The 20879-nt window shown below is 60.6% G+C and overlaps 1 protein-coding gene across 3 annotated transcripts; it reads right to left on the reverse strand.

The window, feature by feature from the left end:
• Positions 1–1621: 1621 nt before the first annotated feature.
• On the reverse strand, positions 1622–20878 carry NACC1 (nucleus accumbens associated 1). 3 transcript variants are annotated; one of them, XM_039252255.1, is made up of 8 exons: positions 20790–20878; positions 19703–19795; positions 6129–7100; positions 5862–6035; positions 5325–5430; positions 5136–5233; positions 4301–4556; positions 1622–1812 (listed from the first exon to the last, which is right to left on the reverse strand). In XM_039252255.1, exons 3-8 carry the CDS (start codon positions 7090–7092, stop codon positions 1716–1718), a joined length of 1695 nt encoding a protein of 564 aa, XP_039108186.1. In that variant the 5' UTR covers positions 7093–7100; positions 19703–19795; positions 20790–20878; the 3' UTR covers positions 1622–1715. The 3 variants fall into 3 exon arrangements, with proteins under 3 accessions (XP_039108186.1, XP_039108187.1, XP_039108188.1); XM_039252256.1 differs by lacking the exons at positions 19703–19795; positions 20790–20878 and adding an exon at positions 19355–19533; XM_039252257.1 differs by lacking the exon at positions 1622–1812 and having other exon boundaries at positions 1873–4556.
• Between the last annotated feature and the right edge of the window lies 1 nt (position 20879).

Genomic DNA, 20879 nt, shown 5'->3' on the forward strand with positions numbered 1-20879 from the left:
GACTCCCATTGTGAGCCCCTTGCTTGCACACGCTGGTGTGTACGTAGGTTCGCGTGCGTGAGCCTATTAGGGATATTGGTGGCCAGGATTTGGTGCAGAAGAGACGGGTCCAGTTTGTTTCTTGGTTTCACGATGGAGAAGGTTGAACACCCCCAACTCTGATTCTCCCTCGAGCGTTTGAAGTTTAGTTTCAGCATCTCCTGCTTGTTGTTGGCAAGCCCTTCACTTTTGAGGAGCCCTGAGTGGCACCAGGCGCCACTGTCCACCCGGTCACTAGCAAGGCAGCGTTGGTAAATTCCAGGGCTTTGCCAGAGCCTGCCCGACTGACTCCTGTGAGCCAGGAAAACTTGTAGGTGCCACGAACCTTAGAACCTTAGATCGCCAACTCAGATGTTTCCATTCTGCGCATGACACAGTCACGCATCTTAGCTGCTCCTTTACACGCCGCGAAGTGCTGCCCGTTATGAGGGTGTGGTGCTGTTAGGCTGATTTGGGGTCTCTTGATCCTTCTATACTATGGTCCAGGTCTTCCTGAGGTTAAAAGGCACACTTCTGGGAGGGGGTGGTGTTTGCACATCCCTGGGGTCACCCACATGTCAAGACGGAGGACGAGACTTCCCGTTACTGGAGGTGACTGGGTCAGTCGCCTCTGGTTTGGTGGTGGCGGTGGTGCTGTGGGAACCCGACCTTCTGGCGGCCGGGGCCGGGGCCGGTCTCCCTGACCCACACCCGAACTGCCCCTGGGAACCGAGACCCCACTCGACTGTCTCCCTGTGATGTCTGGAGGCTCTCGCTCCTTACGACCGAGGGGACGGACCTGGCCCCGGGCAGGGACGAAGCTTCCTTTTCCGCCTCAAGGCAAACACCTTCTGACCAGATGGGATCCCTAACCTCTGCTACTAGAAGCCTTTCTGAGCCAGGGAGACCTTAGCACACATCCGTGTCTTTCCCACCTGATCCGGGAGAACATTTTGGCTTCGTGTCCTCAGAACCTACGGCTGGCTCTTCAAGGTCATTTCAAGGATGCCTGCTGGACGGGGCCCGCCACCTCAACCTCTGTGTTCCCTCTGATGCGTGTGTGGGTGCCGCGAAGGGTGCGGGGGTGTTCAGGGTGTCTCTGGGGCAGGCTGGGGGTGTCAAATGGACCACAGAATGGGGGGGCGAGCCAGTGGGTCTGTTGTGCAGCCAGCTCAACGGGGCGGGGGGGGGCAATCTCGCGGGGACACCGACGTAGGACCTGGGGCTCACGCGCTCTACGGGGACGTGTATATGCCCTAGCGTCTGTATACATGAGAGTGGCCAGAAGGACACTTTAAGTGGAAGCTACTTTTAAGTATGCTCCATCCCCAACGTGGGGCTTGACTCCTGACCCTGAGATCAAGAACCCCATGCTCTGCCCACTGAGCCAGCCAGGCACCCCACAGTAAGCGGAAGGTACCGGCAGCTTGGGTTTGAGCCTCTGTTTCCCCACCCGAAAGGGGCACACTGCCCCTCCCCCTCGCAGCGAGGCTCTGAGGTGTGACATCTGGAGCGGCTGTTCCCAAGCACCCTGCACCCCAGTGAGCAGCAACTGTCCGTCCCTTCCCAGGCCCGGCGCCCCCAGAGAGCAGCATGCAGCAGGCCTGTTACAAAGGCGTTTAGTTTATTCTGCTCATCAGTGTCACTGATATTCTCCTGGTTCACATTTCCCAGGGCGGCTCCTCTCCTTACAGTAGTTAATGTGCAATCTCACTTACGGGCCCGGGGAGTGGGGGGTCGGCCCAGGGCGGGGAGGGCGTTGGCACTTCACACGGACAGGGCGGGCGGTCTGTCCTGCGTGAAAGAGGCGGGTGAGTGGGCGGCCGGGGGAGGCGGGAGGGGGGGCCCACAGTCTTTTTTTTTTTTTTTTTTTTGCGTTGGTTGGTGGTTCTCCATTCGTGCTCCTCCCTGGGCTGCCCGGGGTGGGGGGGACCATGCAGCTCAGGGCAGGGCAGGGGAAGGGAGGGGAGGGAGAGAAGGAAAAGCAGCAGGCCGCCCAGGAGGTGGGGTAGGGCAGGGCGGGAGGGGCGCAGGGGTGGCTCCTGGGGTAAGGCACAACCCTGTCTTTGGCTCTCCTGGTGAGGAGTTTCCTCCCCTGCACCCCTGCCCGGCCCCTCCCCCCTCCAACACAGTCCCGGGAGCCAGGGGGGCACCTCCTGGGGTCCCTGAAATGAAGGGGCTCTGCCACCCAACCCAGTGCTGCAGGGGCTTGGAGGAGGGACGGGGCAAGCCCCACCCGAGGACAAGGCAGGGAGGGGCTGGGCAGGGGCCTGTCCAGGACGAAGGGGTGGGGAGGGAGAAGACCCCAGTCCCAGAGAGCTGGCCCCTGCTAAGGCCTGGAAGGAGGGGAGCGCCTGGGGGCTCCTTCCTCGTGGGGTTTGGCTGGAGCCCCGCCCCTCGGCCTTGGCCGGCCCGGCAGCTTGCCCAGTGACCAGGATATTGTGCTTTGGGATAGATGCTGGGGTGGGACAGCAAGGCCAGGAGGGGGCGTGGGGGAGGTGCGACTAAGGTGCTTGTGCTTTAGCTGGGGTGTCGACTCCCCCCGTACACACTGGGCCAGTTGAGGGCTAAGGTGCAGGGGCCAGGCCAGGAAAGTGGGGTGTCGGGACCCCAGCCAGACCAGACACCCCCACCCCAAGATATCGGGGGGAACCCCTTCCCAGACTGGTGGGGGCTGCTGGAGAAGGTGGGGGGAGACCTCTGAGTCAGATTCCAAGGGTCAGGGCCGACCCCCACTCCACCTCCCATAATCCCCCCGCTTCTGGAGAGGCTGCCGGGAGCACTGGGTGCACTGGGCTGGTCAGATTGGGGAGGAGACGAGAGGCAGTGAGGACAGGGCTAGCGGAAAAGGTGAAACTATAAGGGGCACCCAGTGTGGGGGACAGGGAGTAAAAAAAAGAACCCTCCACAGAGTTCACGTGTAAAACTCAAAAACACAACCCCCTCGCGCTGGGCGAGGACAGAGAAAGGAATGGTTAGAGAAAAGTCTGCAAACTGCTAACAATGGAAGCAGGCCCCGCCTCAACCCCAGACGCTGGGCTCGGCCAAGAGGCCAAGGCCAGGCCCCCCCCCCAATGGAGCCCTGCTGGGGAGCAGAGGAGCGAAGGGGGAGCCGGTCAGAACCACAGGAGCCTGATCAGAGGCCCGGCCGGGTCCCCACCTCAGAAATGCGCACCCACACTCCACACTCTCGCACGCATTCAGCCTGCCCTCACCCCCACCCCATCCTGCCTGCCGCGGCCCCCCGGGGACCGAAGGGGACATCAGACAGTCCCGTTGGTTTGAAAAATAAAAGGAATCTTATACTTCAATATTTCATTAGCTAAAAAAATGCTTTAAAAAGTATGTACAGGGGGTGGGGGCAGCATGGGGTTGTGGGGGGGGCAGCATGGGGTGGGGGGCAGCCCCCCAGCCTGCTCCCCTGGCTTCTAGCCCTACTGCCTCTTGGGTCCATCTGGTGAAAAGCAAAACTACACACACACACACACACACACACACACACACGCACGCACGCACACGCACGCACACACTTCTGTGAGCCCAGGAAACCTCTCGTTCTATTCGCAGAGACCCTCAGTCTGTCCCCAAGAGCCTCCCACTCAGGACCTGCCCCACTCAGGCCCAAGGGGAAAGGTGGGGGCAACAGAGGTGGGCACCGGGTGTGGGGGGAGGGAAGGGCACGTGGCCCGCCACCGCCCACCACCTTAGGTCAGTTGTGGAGTTTCTCTGAGCCTCAGTTTCCTCAGCTGTGAAATGGGCAGTCCCCTCAGCCTCGCCTACCCCAGCCCCCAGGCGCAGGGACAGACGGACGAGGGAGACAGGAAGGCGCTTTTGGAAACACGGAAGCACTGGGAGGCGGTGGCAGAAGGGGTCCTGAGAACCCCGGGGGCCCCTGCAAGTCCCAAGAGGCGGCAGCAAGGGGCCCCGGGCCTGGGGAGGGAGCCTTCCTGAGCCCCCCCAGGCCGACCCCTCCCCACCTGGCCTGGTGAGTGGGGAGACCACTGCGAGGGGTTAGGAGAGGGGCAGCGGACGCTCCCCGACGGCGCCCGAGTGTGCCAGGGAAGGCAGTGCAGAGCTCGCACCGGCCGCCCCCCTCTCCCAGCCCGCTCGGATTGGGGTTGGAGAGTGGGATGGGGAGGCAGAGGGGCTGGGAGCATGCAGAGCCCCCCACAGGTCCTGGGGAGGGGACAGACAGTAGCTCGTGACCAAGATGGGGGGGGCGTGGTGGGGGGGGAGGGAAGGGAGTGTGACGGCCCCGCGGGGAGGGTCCGGTGGTAGTTACTGGAGGGCCTCGGCCGAGGGGCCGGCCTCGCCATCGTGGCTGGCCGTCTCGAAGCTGTGCTCCACGCCCATCATGTCCGGCTCAATCTTGCCCGTGTCGCTGATGAAAGTGGTATAGGCGTCGCCCTCGGCCATGAGCACCTTGAGCTTGGGGATCCAGCTTTTCCGCACGACGCGGCGGGCGTTGGTGCACATGTCGGCTGCGATGGCGTTCATCTCACTCTCCTTGAAGTTGGGAGCAAAGTTCTGGCAGTAGTCTGTGAGGGCACGGGCGAGCATGGTCAGGTGTGGCCCCGGCCGCTCACCCCGCCCACAAATACGCAGCCAGATGGCACACACACAGACACAGACACAAACACACACACACACACACACACACACACGGCAGCCCTAAACCCCCCTCCAAGGCAGCAGAACGAGGAACTCGTTAGCCAGGACATCAGTTGGCCCCGGGCCTGACTGAGCTCTGCAGGGTATGGGGTCTGAGAGGGGGACCCAGGGCTCTTGAAAAATCTGGGTCATTTGCCAGAATTTAGGAACCGGGAGACCCTACGTGAAAACCTGAACTTCTTTCCTGACTGCTGGCTGGGGACTGGCCGCTTCACTGCTCCCGGGACTCCCCAAGGACACTCCCCCGCCCCCCACATCGGACACAGGCTTACCTCCAGTGCCCCCACCCCGCGGCAAAATCTCTACCTAATCACAGCCCTCTTCCCAACAAGCCTAGATTGAACCTCCGAATCTTCTTCATGCCGAGCCCCATCCATCCATCAGGGCCGTCACCAAAGAGGACCATCTATCCGCCCGCCCCAGACCCCTCCCCACCAGACACTCACACTTGACCGCGTGAAGGACGCGACTGTCGAGCGGTTTGCGGCTGGGGTTGTTGGAGGACGAGCGGATGCCAGTGCCACAGCTGTTAGCCAGCGTGTTCCTGGGGTGGGGGGCATGGAGGAGGGGAGTCAGGCCCTCCCCGTGGCAGGGGGTACAGGGTGCCCCCCCTCCCAGCTCTGCGAGGGCCTCACCGGTCAAAGAAGGAGGCCAAGAGGCGCCGCAGCAAGACCTTGTGCCGCGTGCCCGCGCTGACGTGACAGTTCATGAGCTGCGCCCTTGTGATGTATACGTTGGTGCCTGCAGTGGGGAGCAGGAGGGTGGCCGGGGGACCCCAAACTGCCACGTTCCCTACTTGGCCGGGCCCTAGCCTGGGCCTGGCCAAGCCACTCCCTGACAACTCGCCCCGGCACGGCCTCGTCAGCGGTCAGGAAAGGCCAGATGGCGGTGTGGCCGTGCGCAGGGCCACCTACGCCATGCCAGGCCCTGCTCGCACACGGGGGCTTTTGCCCACACAACCACCTGGGCATCAAAAAGAACAGGCAGTGGAAGCTCACGCCCAGACCCCCCGACTCCAGGATTCTTAAGCACCAGTAACCCCCACACCGCCCTGTGAAGCCGCTGCTCTCCCCGCATGGCCCCCGGTGCTGAGCAACAGTTCTTCCAGCCGCTGGGGCAGAGACCTGGAGGCCGCCAAGGGGGAACTCGGGAAGGAAGAGACGCCGGCCCACCTGTCACCAGCTCCAGCTTCTCAGAGGGGTCCCCCTCATCGTAGAGCTTGGGGTGGCAGCGGTTGCCGATCTGGTTGATGAGCTCGGCCGGGAGAGATGCCAAGTCTTGCCGCACCCGGATGCGATTCCGGGACTCGGGGGCCACCTGCTCGGGGAGGGCCTCCACCTTCTCGGCTTTGGGGGCAGAGAGCAGCACGTGTCGGGGACAGGGGCTGAGAGGTGGGGGGGAGGGTCTGGGGAGGGGGGCGGGGAGGGCGGGCACCTCACCTGTCTGGCCGACATTCATCATGCTGTACATGGTGTACATATTGCAGATCTGCCGGTACTGCTCGTCCGTGCCTTCCTCGCCTGCATCCTCCTCCTCATCCTCCTCGTTGTGATAGGAGCCGGGGCTGTCACTGGTATAGGCACTCGAGGTGCCCGGGCTGGTCCGCTCCGACGTGCTGGGCCCGCTCACCACGCCCCCTGCCGCCGCGGCTGCCGCCCCCCCAGCCGGCTGCCCGGTGCCGGCCCCCGCCGCCGCCACCGCCGCTGCCGCTGCCACGGCCACCCCGGCGGGCTGTGCCGCCGCCACCACCGGAGCCTGCTGGGGCGGCCGGTTGGCAGCCAGGTCTGGTGTGGAGAACTTGGCCATCTTGCGGCTGCCGTTGCTGCTGCCGCCGCCGCCGCTGTCCCACAGCCGCTTGGCCACGGGCGTGCACTGCACGGAGTCCGACTCCTGCTGCTCCGTCTTGACACGGGACACGAGGGGCAGCGGGGTGCCGCAGGCCGGCCAGCTTGACGTCTGGGCCACGGGGCTCTGGGGCTCGGACGACGGGGCCTCCTCGGCGTGCAGGCCCTGTGAGTCGCAGCTGGGGGAGCTCACCTTGAGGAAGAACTCGGTGCCCTTCTCCATGATCTCCTGAATCTGCAGGAAGCCGGCCGTGTACATGAGCAGGAACTGGTCGCCCACATTCATGCTCAGCCGGCCCGTGTAGCAGAAGCTGAGGATCCGTTGGAAGGACTGCGGCTGCACGGCGGCCGGCAGCTCCACCACGGCGCTCCGGCTGCTGTTGAATAGGTCCCGGAAGTAGGAGCTGCTGGCGGCCAGCACGGCACGGTGGGCCTTAAAGGCGTGGCCCTTGACCACCACAGACACATCACAGTACAGGCCCTGCAGCCGCTGCTCGTTCAGACATTCCAGAATGCTGTTGCCGAAGTTCGGGATCTCCATCTGCAGGGTCTGGGCCATGGCGGCAGCTGCGCAGGGGACAGGGAGACACGGACGGAGGGACCCGGTCAGGCAGCAGGCCCAGCGCCCACCTCCCGCGCGCACCTCCCCCGCTGCAGGGAGGCCCGTGGGAGCAGACATCCACCTGGTGTGCTCTGCTGGATTCCTGAGAGTCACCGGGTGCCACCCACGCCTCCAGTCCCGGGGCGGACTTGCCTCTGGGACAGACCATCCGATCAGTCCTGTCATCTACAGGCCCGGGGGGCAGGGGGGCGGGCTGTCCCTCACAGACAGGAGGGCAAACACGTGCTTACACGTACATGCCTGAATTGGCAATGGGTGAGCACTACCTATCGCCAGCACATGCATCAGACAGGGCAACCCCTCGCGAAGGGTGCCGGCATCGAAACCCCGAGGGGCCAGGTTGTCTGATTTTCCACGCGGCGTCCACAGGGCTGGGCACATGACCCCCAATCACTGTCTGGTGATGGACCTACTCCAGAAACCCTGGAATTGCACGAGAGCAGCACTAGTCGTCAGGGAAATGTGAGCCCCAAACCACCGTGAGACACCGTTTCATACCAACAAAGCTGCGGTGGAATAAAAAAGACAGACAAGTGTTGGCAAGGATGAGATCGGGATCCTCCTACGCTGCTGGTGGGGATGCAAAATGGTGCGTTGCTATGGAAAAGTCTGGCAGCTCCTCAAACGATTAAACATGAAGTTACCATATGACCCTGCAACCCCATTCCTTAGAAGGACACCCAAGAGAAACAACACCGAGATCTACAGAAAAACCCGGACACGAACATCCACAGCACCATTCACAACCGCCGACAAGGTAGAAACGACCCAAATGTCCATCAACCGAGGAGTGGATAAATAAAGTATGGTCCAGTCACACACTGGAATGTTATTCAGCCATATAAAGGAACGAACACGGACAAAGGCTACAATATTGGTGACCCTTGAAAACATTATGCTAGGGGCGCCTGGGTGGCTCAGTCAGTGAAGTGTCTGACTTAGGCTCAGGTCGTGATCCCCCAGCCTGTGGGTTTAAGCCCCAAGTCGGGCTCTGTGCTGACAGCTGAGAGCCTGGAGCCTGCTTCAGATTCTATGTCTCCCTCCCTCTCTGCCCCTTCCCATCTCACTCTCTCTCAAAAATAAACATTTAAAAAAACCAAACAACCATAATGCTAAATACAAGAAGGCAGACATAAGACCCAGGTATTAGTGATTTTATGTATGGATGGATGCTTTCATTTACTTATTTAATTAAAAGACTTTAAGTCGTCTCTACACCCAATGTGGGGCTGGAACCCACAAAACTGAGATCAAGAGTCACCGGCTCTACCGACTGAGCCAGGCCAGCACACTTATATGATCCCATGCACGTTAAAGTGTCGAAAACAGGTGAATCCAGGGCTGGCCAGGTGGGGGTTGGTGAGCAGAACGCAGCGTTTCTTCTTGCCGGAATGTGAAAGGGTCTACGGCTATGGCGATGCATGTACAGCCCTGAACAGACAACTGACCTGTGAATAAAACAGGTCTGAACTTGTGGGTCCATTTATACACAGAACTTTTTCAATACAGTTTAGTACCGTAAACGTATTTTTCTCTTCCTTCTAATTTCTTTCTTTTTTCTTTTAAAGTAATCGCTCAGACTCTGGACCCTGAGATCATGAGTCCTATCCTCTGACGTTTCTGACAGAGCCAGCCAAGCGCCTCTTCACTATGATTTTCTTAGCAACGTTTTCCCTCTAGCTCACTCTATTGTAACACAGTAGGGGCACGCCTGGGTGGCTCAGCCAGTGAAGTGTTCGAGCTCAGCTCAGGTCATGATCTTGCGTTCGTGGGTTCGACCCTGCGTCGGGCTCTGTGCTGACAGCTAGCTCAGAGCCTGGAGGCTGCTTCACATTCTCTGTCTCCCTCTCTCTCTGACCCTCCCCTGCTCACGCTGTCTCTCTCTCAAAAATAAAAATTAAAAAAAACAAAACAAAGGGGCGCCTGGGTGGCTTAGTCGGTTAAGCGTCCGACTTTCACTTAGGTCATGATCTCGCGGTTCGTGGGTTCGAGCCCCGCGTCGGGCTCTGTGCTGACTGCCAGCTCAGAGCCTGGAGCCTGTTTCAGTCTGTGACTCCCTCTCTCTCTGACCCTCCCCTGCTCACGCTCTCTCTCCTAGAAATAAAAATATAAAAACAAAAACACCCCAACGCTGTATAGAATGCAGATTAACATGCAAAATACGTGTTAACATTATCAGGAAGGCTTTTGGTCAGGTGTAGGCTATTAAGTTTTGGGGAAGTCAAAGGTTATGTGTGGGCTTTCGACTCTACATGCCCCCAACTCAACTCGTTGTTCAAGGGTCAACTGCACTGAGAACCGTTGGGGTTGTTCACTTTAAATGAACTTCGTGGTATGTGCATCTCAGTGAGGCGGAGGAAAAAGGAAAGACTCCACAGGACCGGTGTCTTCTGGGCAGAAGACATGAGGGACTTGCCACGAATACTCTCGAGTCTTGAATTTGGACCCGGGCGGTCGTATTGCGCTTGCTTACAAAAATAGGTACTATTTTAAAATACATACAACGTGTGAAATCGTATCGTACACGTGTAATTTGTGAAAATTAGCCCCAAAGTGCTAGCGGCGGGTAGAAATGCCAATGTAAGGGACTATCTGTGCGGCCCTGCTCCGGGGGAACTTCTGCATCACAGCCTATCCCCTCAGTGCACATTCCCGCCCAGAACCGGCCGGGTGGGATGGGCATGGCCAGCACTCTGAGGGCACTCATAAAAGGGCTTTGAAGGACAGGGCGGCTTTACAGCTGTACCCGCGGCAAAAGGGAGTCCCCTGCACTCTGTGGAATATGGAAGGCGGTGGTCCTGAATGGGCTGGGTGGGTATGAGAAGGCCAGCTGGTGAAAAAGAAGAAAGTAGGTCTGCTAAGGCCCTGGGGCAGGTACCAACTGGAGCCCTCGGTGGTTTCGCCTCATTCTCAGATTGGCGCTCGCGCCATCTTTCACGTTTTTCATTCGCTAGCGAGTCCATCCTGGGCCGCCTGCACGGGCCGAGCACTGGGACACAGGGGAAACCTGGTAACACCAGGTACCTCGAGGATGACAGAAGCAGCCAAACCTCTGCTTCCCCACGTGGAAACACAATGGCGAGGCCTACCTGACTGTGCAAACCCAGTGTGTACTCACGAAGCTGCTGCCGGTGGTGGGTGCTGAGGGAGACACCGCAGGCCCTGTCCCTCCCGGCACCCCGGCTACCAAAGGGCTGGCAGCTGGTGACTTACAGAGTTCTCTGAATCCTCTTAGCAAACCCACGGGGCTGAGTTCATACTCCAGATTCTCAGACGGGAAAACTAAGGCCATGAGGTGGGGGGAGTTAACAATGGTCTCAACGTCACTGCTGAGTAAACAGTAGGGACACATTCAAACCAGGGTCTTTGCTGGCACGGACACTTGTGGTTTCCCTTGGCTATGCCCTCCGCTTCCTTGTCTGCATCAAAATCACGGTCACCCCCAGGGAGAACAATTTAGGGCAATCGAGGGGGAGCCGGGGATAGGAACTTCCCTGTTAGAAGGCAGCACATTCCTTCTAGGAGTTCAAACTCAGTGCCAGATGGGCCAAGAGCTGGCTCTGTGTATGTGGATAGAAGAAACTGAGGCACCAAGTGGGAGCAAAGGACAGAGCCCAGAGAGCCGGCTCCAGGGGCCTGGCAGCCCAGACCCAGTTCCCAAGGCTGCCAGAATGAAGCCACTCCAGGTACTGGGGCCCAAGTGACCAGAGCCCAGGGTGTCAAGGGTGAGGCTAGCTCCCAATCCCTCAACACCAGACCCCCCAGTCTGGAAGGCCCACTCCCTAAAGGGAAGGCCCACGGCAGGAGAGGCATGCAGTGGAGTCAGAGCATCCCTGGGTTCAGCTGCCAGGCCTTCACCTCTGTGCCTCAGTTTGTTCATCTGCAAAATGGGGACTCACTCACCCAACCCACCCTGATAAACTACAAGGCATGAGGGACACAGGCCTAAAGGAGATTGGCTGTTTCCACAGGCAGCTGTCTGGGGGGCAGACGCAGGGAGGGATACAATTACCGTGGGGGTGTGTCACTGAGGGGCTGACTCTGGGAATGAGAAGATGGGGGGGGGCGGGGAAACGACAATGACAGAGAGCAACCAAGTCTCAGGTAGGAAGGAGTGAGGTGCTGGCAGAAGACCTCCAGGAGGCCAGGGGCGGCTTGAGGGGAGCGCAGGGGCCACAGGGCTGCTGGGCAAAGGGTGGGACAGGGGGGCCCCAGGCTGGTGACTTCCCGGGAGCAGTGGGACGCCTGGAGCAAGGGAGCTGCGGGCCCAGACCACCTCAGGGAGAACTCGCAGTGACGCATGGAGAGCCAAAACGGGGGACACGGAGAGGCTGGAGCAGTGCTGGGGCGGTGGCAGCGGCAGGGACGGAGAGGAAGCTAAGACTCAGGAGTGAGCAGCTAGGAGGAGGGAGCACCGCCACTCTGGGCCGGGCAGCTGCTGGGGGGCGGGGGACTGACGGTGGCCCTGCCCCTCCCTCGTGGGGCCCCGCTGGACCTGACGACAGTGGGAACACATACAGGGAGGTGCTCTCAAGGCCGAGAGCCAACCGGACATTCAGGCGGGGGTCCCCTGGGCCCTGTGAACCCCAGCCTTGGAGCCTGGCACCCAGGGTTTTGAAGTCTTAACCATTTGGTGGAGGGGAGGTGGCAGGTCTCGAGAGGCAGAGGCCCTGCGTGGCCTTGCTGTCCCTGCAAAGGCAGGGGAAGGCCAGGACTTGGCTGGCTTCAGAAACAGAGGACAGGTCACCCCCAGACTCCCCTCCTTCCGTCCCTGGGCAACCGTCCCAACCCCGTCCTGTGGACTCTGAACAAACAGCTGCCCTGTGACAGGAGGGACCGCGGAGCCACGATTTGCTCCCAGAAAACACAGAAAACCCGCTGCCTAAGCAGTGATGTGATGGAGCCGGCAGTCGAGGGCTTCTACACCACAGGCGGTCCGGTCCCCACCGAGCACACCACGTGGCTCTCCCACCCCGGCCAGGCCTTCATCCAAGCTGTGCGCCGGCCCGGAGAACCCTTCGCCTCCCACTGCCCACATCTTCCTCTCCCTCTCAGGTACCGCCTGGCTCTGAGAATTCTCCAGACTGGAGAAGAGCCCCTCTTCTGCACCCTCTCCCCACCATGGCACACTAATGCTCACCTCTGAGAAAACTAAGTCCCACGTGACCATGGGCTCTTCTTCTCTAACAGCAGAAACCCTCACACTGTGACATATCAGCCTGAGCATCTTCTGGGGTCCCCAGACTCCCCTGGAAGGAAGGGGCAGCCCCCAGCCCTGCGTGGGGCCAGAAGGACCCGCCCAGCATTGCTGGCATCCTGGCCACAAACACGAGCAGGTCTCCCGGTGAGATGCCGGGGCCCGGCACACCGTTTCCATGACCTCCCAAGCCACTCAACAAATATTTGCCAAGCGCCTGCCTGGGGGCACAAAGTGGCTGGGAGCCTGGGGCAGGCCAGGACGGAGACAAGGCCCGCCTCCAGGGCTCATGGTCCAACAGGGAACAGGCCACCCATCCAGAGTCCCACAGATCAACATGCTGCATGCATGGGCCTCTAACAGAGCAGATATCTTGGGGCGGGGGTGCCGGGGCATGGGGGGCGGCAGATCTAATGAGGCGGTGGCAGGGTGGGAGCACAGCCCTCAACGTACAAGAAGTCGTGCAGAGGCCTCAGAGAGAAGCAGGCAGGATCCTTCCAGAAAGTGAAGGTCAACAAAGGCTGGTGCTGGGCCCAATCCTTGGTTAGTTTCTCTCCTCCCAGGATTGAACTCAGGCTGAGGGCTCTGCGCTGGACCCAACTATGCCCGCTCGCCCCGGTTCATGTGTTGAAATCCTAACCCCCAACACGTCTGTATTTGGAGGTACAGTCTTTAGGAGGTAATTAAGACTAAACTAGGGCCTGACACTGGGGCCCTGATGTGGCAGGACTGGCCAGAGATTTCTCACTTTGCAAGTGCACACACCAAGGCCACACGGGCACACCTGACCCTGGCCTTCCAGCCTCAAGTGTGAGTCTAGTCTGTTGTTGCAGCTGCCCCGTCTCTGGCATGTTCTATGGTAAGGTGACTCAAGACAGGCTTGAAGTAGCGTCCACTCCCCCACCACTCCCCCACGGAGCCCCTGTCCTAGGCTTCCTGTGGGTGCCAGACGCGCCTGTGTCCCAGCCACTAATTCAACATACCACAACCAAACCCCCACCCCCGCCCCGGCCGGCCAAAGCCCTCACCAGCTCCAGCCTTCCTCGCTCAGGTCAACACCCTCAGATTTGGCCCCAAACTCTTTCAAAACCGGTTCTGACCACCTGCCCTTGGTACTTCCTAGAATGCTGTCCCGAGATGGCCACAGCTAGTCATACCTGCCCAGTCACTTATCTCGAACTTCCAAAGATGGAACCTCTCCCAATCCCAATTCCTCCGCTTCTCCTGCCTGACTTCGCCTCCTTGGTGCTTCCTGCCGTCCAGCTAGCTGAATGTGTCCTTGGCTTTGTGTCGGTTCCACCAGGGCAAGGTGCCTGCCTATCTGGTTTGTACTGCAAGGTTCGCCACTCCCCTGAGACCAGAAAGGCACACAGTGGGTGCTCACTAGTTGTCTGTGGAACCAAAAATTATTTCCGGTACTTTCAACCTAACTCCTGTTTTTGTTCCATGTGAATGTGACCAAAACAGAGTGGGAGTCCCCAAAGTCAGCGTGGAGGGGGCCGTGCAGACAGGTGCCCCGCTCTGGGCTCAGTGGGACTGAGTTCTGGATTCCCACCAGCCATTCACACGACTGCCTGATCGAGTTGGGGCGCACAGCAGGCTCAAACCGCCAGAGCCTGGGTGGCAGGGTGGCTCCTGGGAGCAGAAACGGGCAGGGATTTGGAAAGGGAGCTCCAGGGGCACCTGGGAGGCTCAGTCACTTAAGTGCCTGATTTCGGCTCAGGCCATGATCTCACCGTTTGTGGGTTCGAGCCCCGTGTTGGGCTCTGTGCTGACAGCCAGCTTAGAGCCTGGAGCCTGTTTCAGATTCTGTGTCTCCTTCTCTCTCTTCCAGAAATAAATAAACATTAAAAAAAAAAAATCTTAAAAAAAATTTTTTTTAAAAGCAAAGGGAGCTGCAAATGCCCCAGGCAGCAGGTGCTAGGGGCAGCTGTGTGCCATCACCGGCAATGGACCAGTCTTTCCAGCTGATTTTCCCGGGGAAACCAGTTACGGGAAAGCGCCAATCCCAAGTGAAAGGACCAGAGGCCCTTGGAAAGCCCCCCAGGACTTCAAGCAGCTCAGTAGGAGGTCAGAGTAAGGTGGGGGTGGGGTGGGGATACACCCCCAGGAGGAGGGGCCTTCCTGGGAGCCATTCTGCCCCTCTTGGCCACAGAGGCAAACATTTGCAAGTGAAGAACTGTTTGTCACCTGACTGCACGAATCCCTGAGGCTGGCATTAACAAAAACATTTTCTATTATTTTTTAGTAATCCCTATGCCCAACGTGCGGCTCGAACTCACGACCCCAAAATTAAGAGTTGCGGCCAGCCAGGCGCTCCCCTACCGTTGGCATTTTTAAAGTGCGTGCATATTCCCCTCCCCAAAAGCTGCCATTATATTCACGGTGGGTGACAGGATGATGGCTGACAATTAGCATTTACATTTGCCCCTACTGCGCAACCACCGGCGCGGGTCAAGGGCTGTGTTCTACTTCTCGCTAGTTTTTGAAGAAACAACTCTTCCCGCCATTATCCGGGGCAGGAGAGCGAGGCCCAGGATGGCACCCAGGCCCTCTGGCTCCTGTCCCAGAACGGAGGCAACAGCGGCAGGGGCTTCCTCACCATGGCGGGCCCATGCCAAGCTCGCGCCCTGCATGGTCCGCTCGCTCCCCGAGGTGCGCAGCCACCGTGACTAGACCCATCCTGTGGATGGGAACACTGGGGCTCAGAGAGGCCGGAGCGAAGGAGATGGGCAGCAGCCCTACCCCCCACCCCGAGCCCGCCTTTCAGAGTTACACCCTAATCCCCATGTGCCTTCACACTTGAGGGACCACCAGTGGCAGCCACACAAAGGGTGGTGGAGGGAGTGTCACGCGCTAAGGCCCTGGGGTGGCGCTGGTGCAGCTAAGGCAGGAGGCCCGCAGGGCTGGAGGGCAGGGGGTTCCTGAGACGGGACTTGCTGAAAGGGGCCTGGCAGGGCTCAGGAATCCGAATCTTGTTATTTTACACAAAGTGCAAAGCTTCCTGCTTAGAACCGTGCTTCCCTTCCTCTGCACCGCCAGAAAACATCGCCCTGCAGCAGCGCTGACTGCCTGGGAAGCCAGTCTTTCCAACTCTAAAATGGGCCGATAGCAGCAGCAGCCCCCTCACACGGCCGTTTGAGGATGGAACCAGCAAGGTGGCGACTGGGACCCAGGAACACCAGCTGCTGTCACCAGGCACGTCCCCTTCTGCTCCTCCCAAGCCCCCTGCAGGAAAGACAGCAGTGGCCCCAACCCACACCCCCAGAACCTCCTGCCATTTCCTGAGAAATTGAGCTGTACTTGTCCCCTCCCAGTGTCTTCCCAGCGCCTTCAAACACCCCAGACACCAACCTCCGTGCTCCTCACGGTAACAACACGGTGAGGATGCCCCGACCTTGGCACTGTGGCCACTGGGCCCGGGTCACTCTTGGGGGGGGGGGCACCCTGTACGTCACACAGGTGCAGAGCAGCACCCCCAGGACCTCTGCGCTCACCAGAGGCCAGAACCAACCCCATGGCCGTGACACCCACCCAACCGCGTCTCCAGCCATTTCCCAAGCAGCCCTTAAGGGGGGGGAGGCTCATTCCTCACGGAGAACCACTGACGCACAGGTATATACCTGCTCGCCCCCACGCACCAGAGGAGGACACAGGACGTGCCGAGGTCACCACCTTCGCCCAGGGTCTCAGGGGATCAGACTCTCCACTAGACCTGTGTGCTCGCCTTGACCCACCCTCTGCCTAACTCAGAGAAGAGTCACGGTCCTCACAGAGGCCCCTGGGTCTCGGAGGATAGTGACATGGGAGGAGAATCACAAGCAGACACCCAGCACGACCTGTAACGGCCACCGGACCAGACCCACTTCACTTCAGGGCGTCTGCAGCTCAGAGGGCTCTCGGCAGAGGCGGAGGGCTGCCGTGCTCAGCCCAGGGGGCCCAGGAGCAGAGGCAGGGAGAGGGGCCCGCACACCCCTGCCAGGCGCGACGGGCACCGAGGGCCTGGGGAAGGGGGAAAGGGGTGGGGGGTGACGAGGAGCACGGAGGACCCCGCGAGGGGGCACAGGCTGTTCAAGCACCGCCGCCTCACCCTCCAGTCCTCAAAGGGGCTCGTCATCGCCTCCAACACGGGCTCCCTCCTCTGTCGACTTGGTCTGGCACCGACACTGATGAACCCCGAGTGGACCTGGCTGGACTGACCCCCAACCCGCTTCAGACCAGGGCCTGCAGGCTGACCCCAACGACAGATCCTGTGAGACGGACAGAATCAGCTGTCCGCACAGCCTTGTTCGCCGGGGCTCCCCACGGGCTGGCCAGGGCCCCAGACTTTAAAAGGCCTGGATGCAGGCCAAGGGGTCCAGACTTTCATCTGGGGGCAGTGGGGAGACCCAGGAGATCCTGTGACCTGGGGCCGGGGGTGGGGGGGTGGCTTTTCTGCAAACGGCACAAAGGGTCTCCATCTTCACACTGGGGTCACCCCTCAGTCCTTCTCTCACGAGGACAAGATATTTGGAGTACTTAGCAGGAGGCTGGCACATGCTCAATAAAGGCTTTCACTGTGCTGTCCCCTCTGCCCAGAACATTCGCTCCTCCCCTGCCCTGGCTTCCCTCACCAGGCCCACTTCTTCTCATTCAGGGCTCAGCTCTCCCGGCCCTGACCACCCAATCTGAGATTCTCCACTCCCCCCGCCACAGGATCTGTTATTCAAGTCTGCTCCCCCCTCCACCCCAGCAGGCAGTTGCCACCCTAGTGAAATAAAACTGTCCCAAGAGTCCCCTTACTTGCTGTCCTTGCTATCCTAGCCGCCTCCGGCACCCCAGGTCCGCGAGCCCCAAAGTCCGCACAGAAAAGCAGCTTTTGGGGACCTTCTCCAGCTCCAGACGCAGCCCAGAGTCACTGCCCTCCTCTGCCATCCACACACCATGGCCAGCCCCCGCCAGTCTCGGGCCCCATTCCAGCCATGTGACCAGAGGCAGCCACCCCCCGGCCTCAGTACCCAGCCCTGAGCCCCAGTGTGTGCCACAGCAGCCGGCCTCGGCCCGACCAGGCAGGGGAAAGGCACCTTTAACCGGGGCTGCCGGCCCAGTTCCTCCCCCTACCAGAACCTGGAGGCTAGCAGGGGAGAGGAGGGCAGGGCCCAGGTGGGATCAGTTCTGGGAGCTGCAGGCAGGGAAGGAGGGTGACAGGCCATCAGAAAACCCAGGCCCAGCTGATCACCATTCCACCCAGCCGTCCGTGGCTCCTGGCTTCAGGTGTGGAAGATCCCAGAACACGCGCTGCTAACAATCAGCCCAGAGAGAGGAACGAACGCTGTGGAAGTCTGACCAGGGACCAGAGAGGGGGAAAGACAAGCCAGGCCAGCAAAGGGGGATGCGGCTCTGGGGCCTCCCCTCAACAGCCAGACTCCTGACCTCGGGCTCCCTGACTGGGGCCGGGGAAGGTGTGACCGGTCCCCTGGAACAGCAGGACAGCTCTGTCCGCAAGGGTACCGACCCCCTCCCTGGGATGGACGGGAGCAAAGGCCCGGGGCACAGAATTCCCCCCGGGGAACCCCAACAGCGGAAGCTCCCCCAGCCAGGCCCCTCAAAGCCAGCTCGAGAGGCCGTGTGTTTGCGCCGAGGGCCAGTCAATCCCAATCTGCCACTGCTCTAGAGTGACCTGGAGCAAGCCGTCCGACACTGACCCAGTGCTGGTGAGCACCCCAGGGCTGGGTCCGGGAGAGCACCCCACAGCCAGAGCCCCGAGGCCAGGAGCCCCAAAGGCCTGGGCCAGGGTGGAGATACCAGACTCGATGTCAGCAGCCTGCCTTCGCCCCATCAGGAGGCTCACAGAGGGCCCAGTTCTTCACCTCTGCGGAGCTGGTGCCCGGGGATAAGATGGTGGCTGCGAGGTCCCAGCCCCGAGGCTCTGCTCACAAAAAGTGGGGAAAGAATCTAGCGCCCCGAGATCAGGTAACGGCAGCCGAGGCCCTCGCCGCAGATATATACGCCGGGCTAGGTGTTCCAGACCCTCCCAAGCTCTACACACAAAACACGCACCCGGTGGTCTAGCGCCGTGGAAAGGCCAGCAGAGGCTTGCTCAAAGGACAGCGCGGGGACCCAGAGCCTGATAGGGGTGAGGAAAGGAGGAAGCACCCCAGGTCTGGCCCAGAGCTAACACCTGGCGCGGGGGAAGGGGTGGCATGTGCCTTTGGCTCGCACTAGTTTTTTGGGACGCCCCGCACCTCCACTAGCCGAGCCCCAGGGCGCTGCTAACCCCCGTCTCCCAAAGCTCCCGCAGGACTTCCTCAACCTACCTGATGGCCCCCGGATCTGGCCTCCCACCCCTGGCCCATCCCTCCAAGCCCTAACCTCATATGACCCCAGCAAACAGCTCAGGGATCTCCTATCCGCCCCCACCCGAGCTAACTCCGCCCACACCCACCCTGCCCCACTTCCTGGGCTTCTCCTCAGCCGCCCCCAGGCCTGTAACCTGACCCACCCACCTCCTCCGGCGCCCGGACACTACCTGCGGGTCGGCCCCTCCCCGCCCCCCCCCCACCCTCCGGGCCGTTTCCCTCCGGCCGCGCCGCTCTCCCCTCCTCCCCCACTCGGCCGGCCCCAAACCCGACTCCTCCCCCCGACACCCCCCCCCCCGGTCTCCCCGGCCGCCTCCTCACTTTTCCTCCTCGGGCCCTCCAACTTCCCGGGCCTCCGGCACCTGCCCCGGCCCAGCCTCGCGCCCCCCAGTCGCCGAGAATGAGGGTGGGGGAGGTGTGGGCCCGATCCCGCCACCCCCGAGCCCCACGGCGCGGCCCGGGACTGGACACTCAAGGCCGCTCGTGAGGGCCGGGCCTCTCCGCACTCGCCGGCCCGGGCACAGTGCACGCTGCGGCCCCGGTTCCTTTTCCGTCGGAGGCGGGCCCCCGGCCCTCCCCGCTCAGCCCTCAGCCGGCCCTCGGACGCCCTCGGGCCGCCCCGGCGAGAGGAGGCCGGAACCGGGCCTGGGGCGGGCCGCCTCACCTGCGCCGTGGCCGCGCTCCGGGGGCTCCCAGCGGGCTCCGCAGCGGCGGCTGGGGCCGGGCCTGGGCCCGGGGCGCGCCCCCCTGCGCCGGGGCCTCGGCCTCCGCCTCCGCGGCCTCCGCGGCCTCCGCCTCAGCAGCAGCGGCAGCCGCGGCGGCCATTCATTGTGGGCCAGGCCGCCCCAGCCGAGCGCCGAGCGAGCGCAAGCCGCGCCGCCGCCGCAACCCGGCCGGGGAGGAGCGGCCGCGGCCCCGCCCCCCGGCCCGCCCTGGGCCCCGCCCCCGAGACGAGGCCAGCTGAGCGCCGAGCGCGCCCCTTCGCCCCCCAGGGTTCCCCCCAACCCCGTACCTTGGCTCTGCAGGAGAATTCGACTCCCGACCCTGGCACTTCCTAGTTCCGCGACCTTGGACCAGTCTCTTCGCCTTTTGGATCATTCGTTTCCTGTAAAACGAAAACAAGGACCTCTATTTATTGTGCCAGGCACTGTTTTAGGCACTTTATGGGAATTCTCTCGTCTAAACGTCACTCTAACATGTTTCAGTAGAAAATTACTACATCCGTATACACACTTCGTAGGAAGGGAGGCACACAGGGGCGCCTGGGTGGCGCAGTCGGTTAAGCGTCCGACTTCGGCTCAGGTCATGATCTCACGATTCGTGGGTTCGAGCCCCGCGTCGGGCTCTGTGCTGACTGCCAGTTCAGAGCCTGGAGCCTGTTTCGGATTCTGTCTCCCTCTCCCTCTCTGACCCTCCCCTGCTCACACTGTCTCTCTCCCTCTCAGAAATAAATAAAAACATTTAAAAAAATAAATAAAGGTAGGCACACAGCGATGAAAAACCTGCTCAAGATTACCAGCAAGTACGTGATAGAGGGTGCCAGGATTCAAACCCGGAATCAAGAATCGACGATAAAACGCCACACCCGATTCTGTTCTAAACATTTAACCTGCACGAAGTCGGTTAAAACTTCCCACAACCCAAAAACGAATGTTAAAAAGTTATGTCTATTTCGCAAATGGGCAAACTTAAGCAGAGAGAGAGAGAATAGCAAATAGCGAGGCGAGCTGGGACTGGAATCCAGGCGGTGCGGGCCACTATGCTCTCCTCCAGTCCTACACCAGTTAGAACCTACTGAGAATTTACTGCGTAAGATGGGATGGTTTGCACACTTTCCAGGCATTCTGTTCCTTCACCTTTGCTCTATATTGGAAGTTAGCATTCTTATTTAACAGGTAAGGAAAGTGAAGCCCAGCGAGGTTAAGTAACTTGCCAAGACCATGTGATAGGACTGCGATTCAAACTCAGTAAATCTGATTTCAGAGCCTTAATTCTTCCTGCAGAGTGCCCCGAAATAATGTGCTTACAGCACTCAGTACACAGAAGCCGATCAGTAATTGCTGGATTTCTCCGCTTGCCGCCCCTTTTCTGAGCCTCACCTTCCTCATCCGTGAAATGGGGCGAGCGACGCGTCCCCTCCCAGGGGAGCCGACGTGATGCAGGCTTTCCACACCACACTTTCCGAGCTT

The sequence above is a fragment of the Hyaena hyaena genome, unplaced genomic scaffold (genome assembly GCF_003009895.1).
Source record: "Hyaena hyaena isolate Hyena2069 unplaced genomic scaffold, ASM300989v1 scaffold_414, whole genome shotgun sequence".
In the NCBI taxonomy this organism is placed as follows: Eukaryota; Metazoa; Chordata; class Mammalia; order Carnivora; family Hyaenidae; genus Hyaena; species Hyaena hyaena.

Coding starts and splice junctions, on each gene's coding strand:
- NACC1 (XM_039252255.1), bottom strand. CDS start 7,092: ATGGCCCAGACCCTGCAGATGGAGATCCCGAACTTCGGCAACAGCATT. Junction 5,234..5,324: donor TTGGCCTCCTTCTTTGACCG/GTGAGGCCCTCG, acceptor CCCCCACCCCAG/GAACACGCTGGCTAACAGCT. Junction 1,813..4,300: donor CCCTCGGCCGAGGCCCTCCA/GTAACTACCACC, acceptor TCTTTCACGCAG/GACAGACCGCCCGCCCTGTC.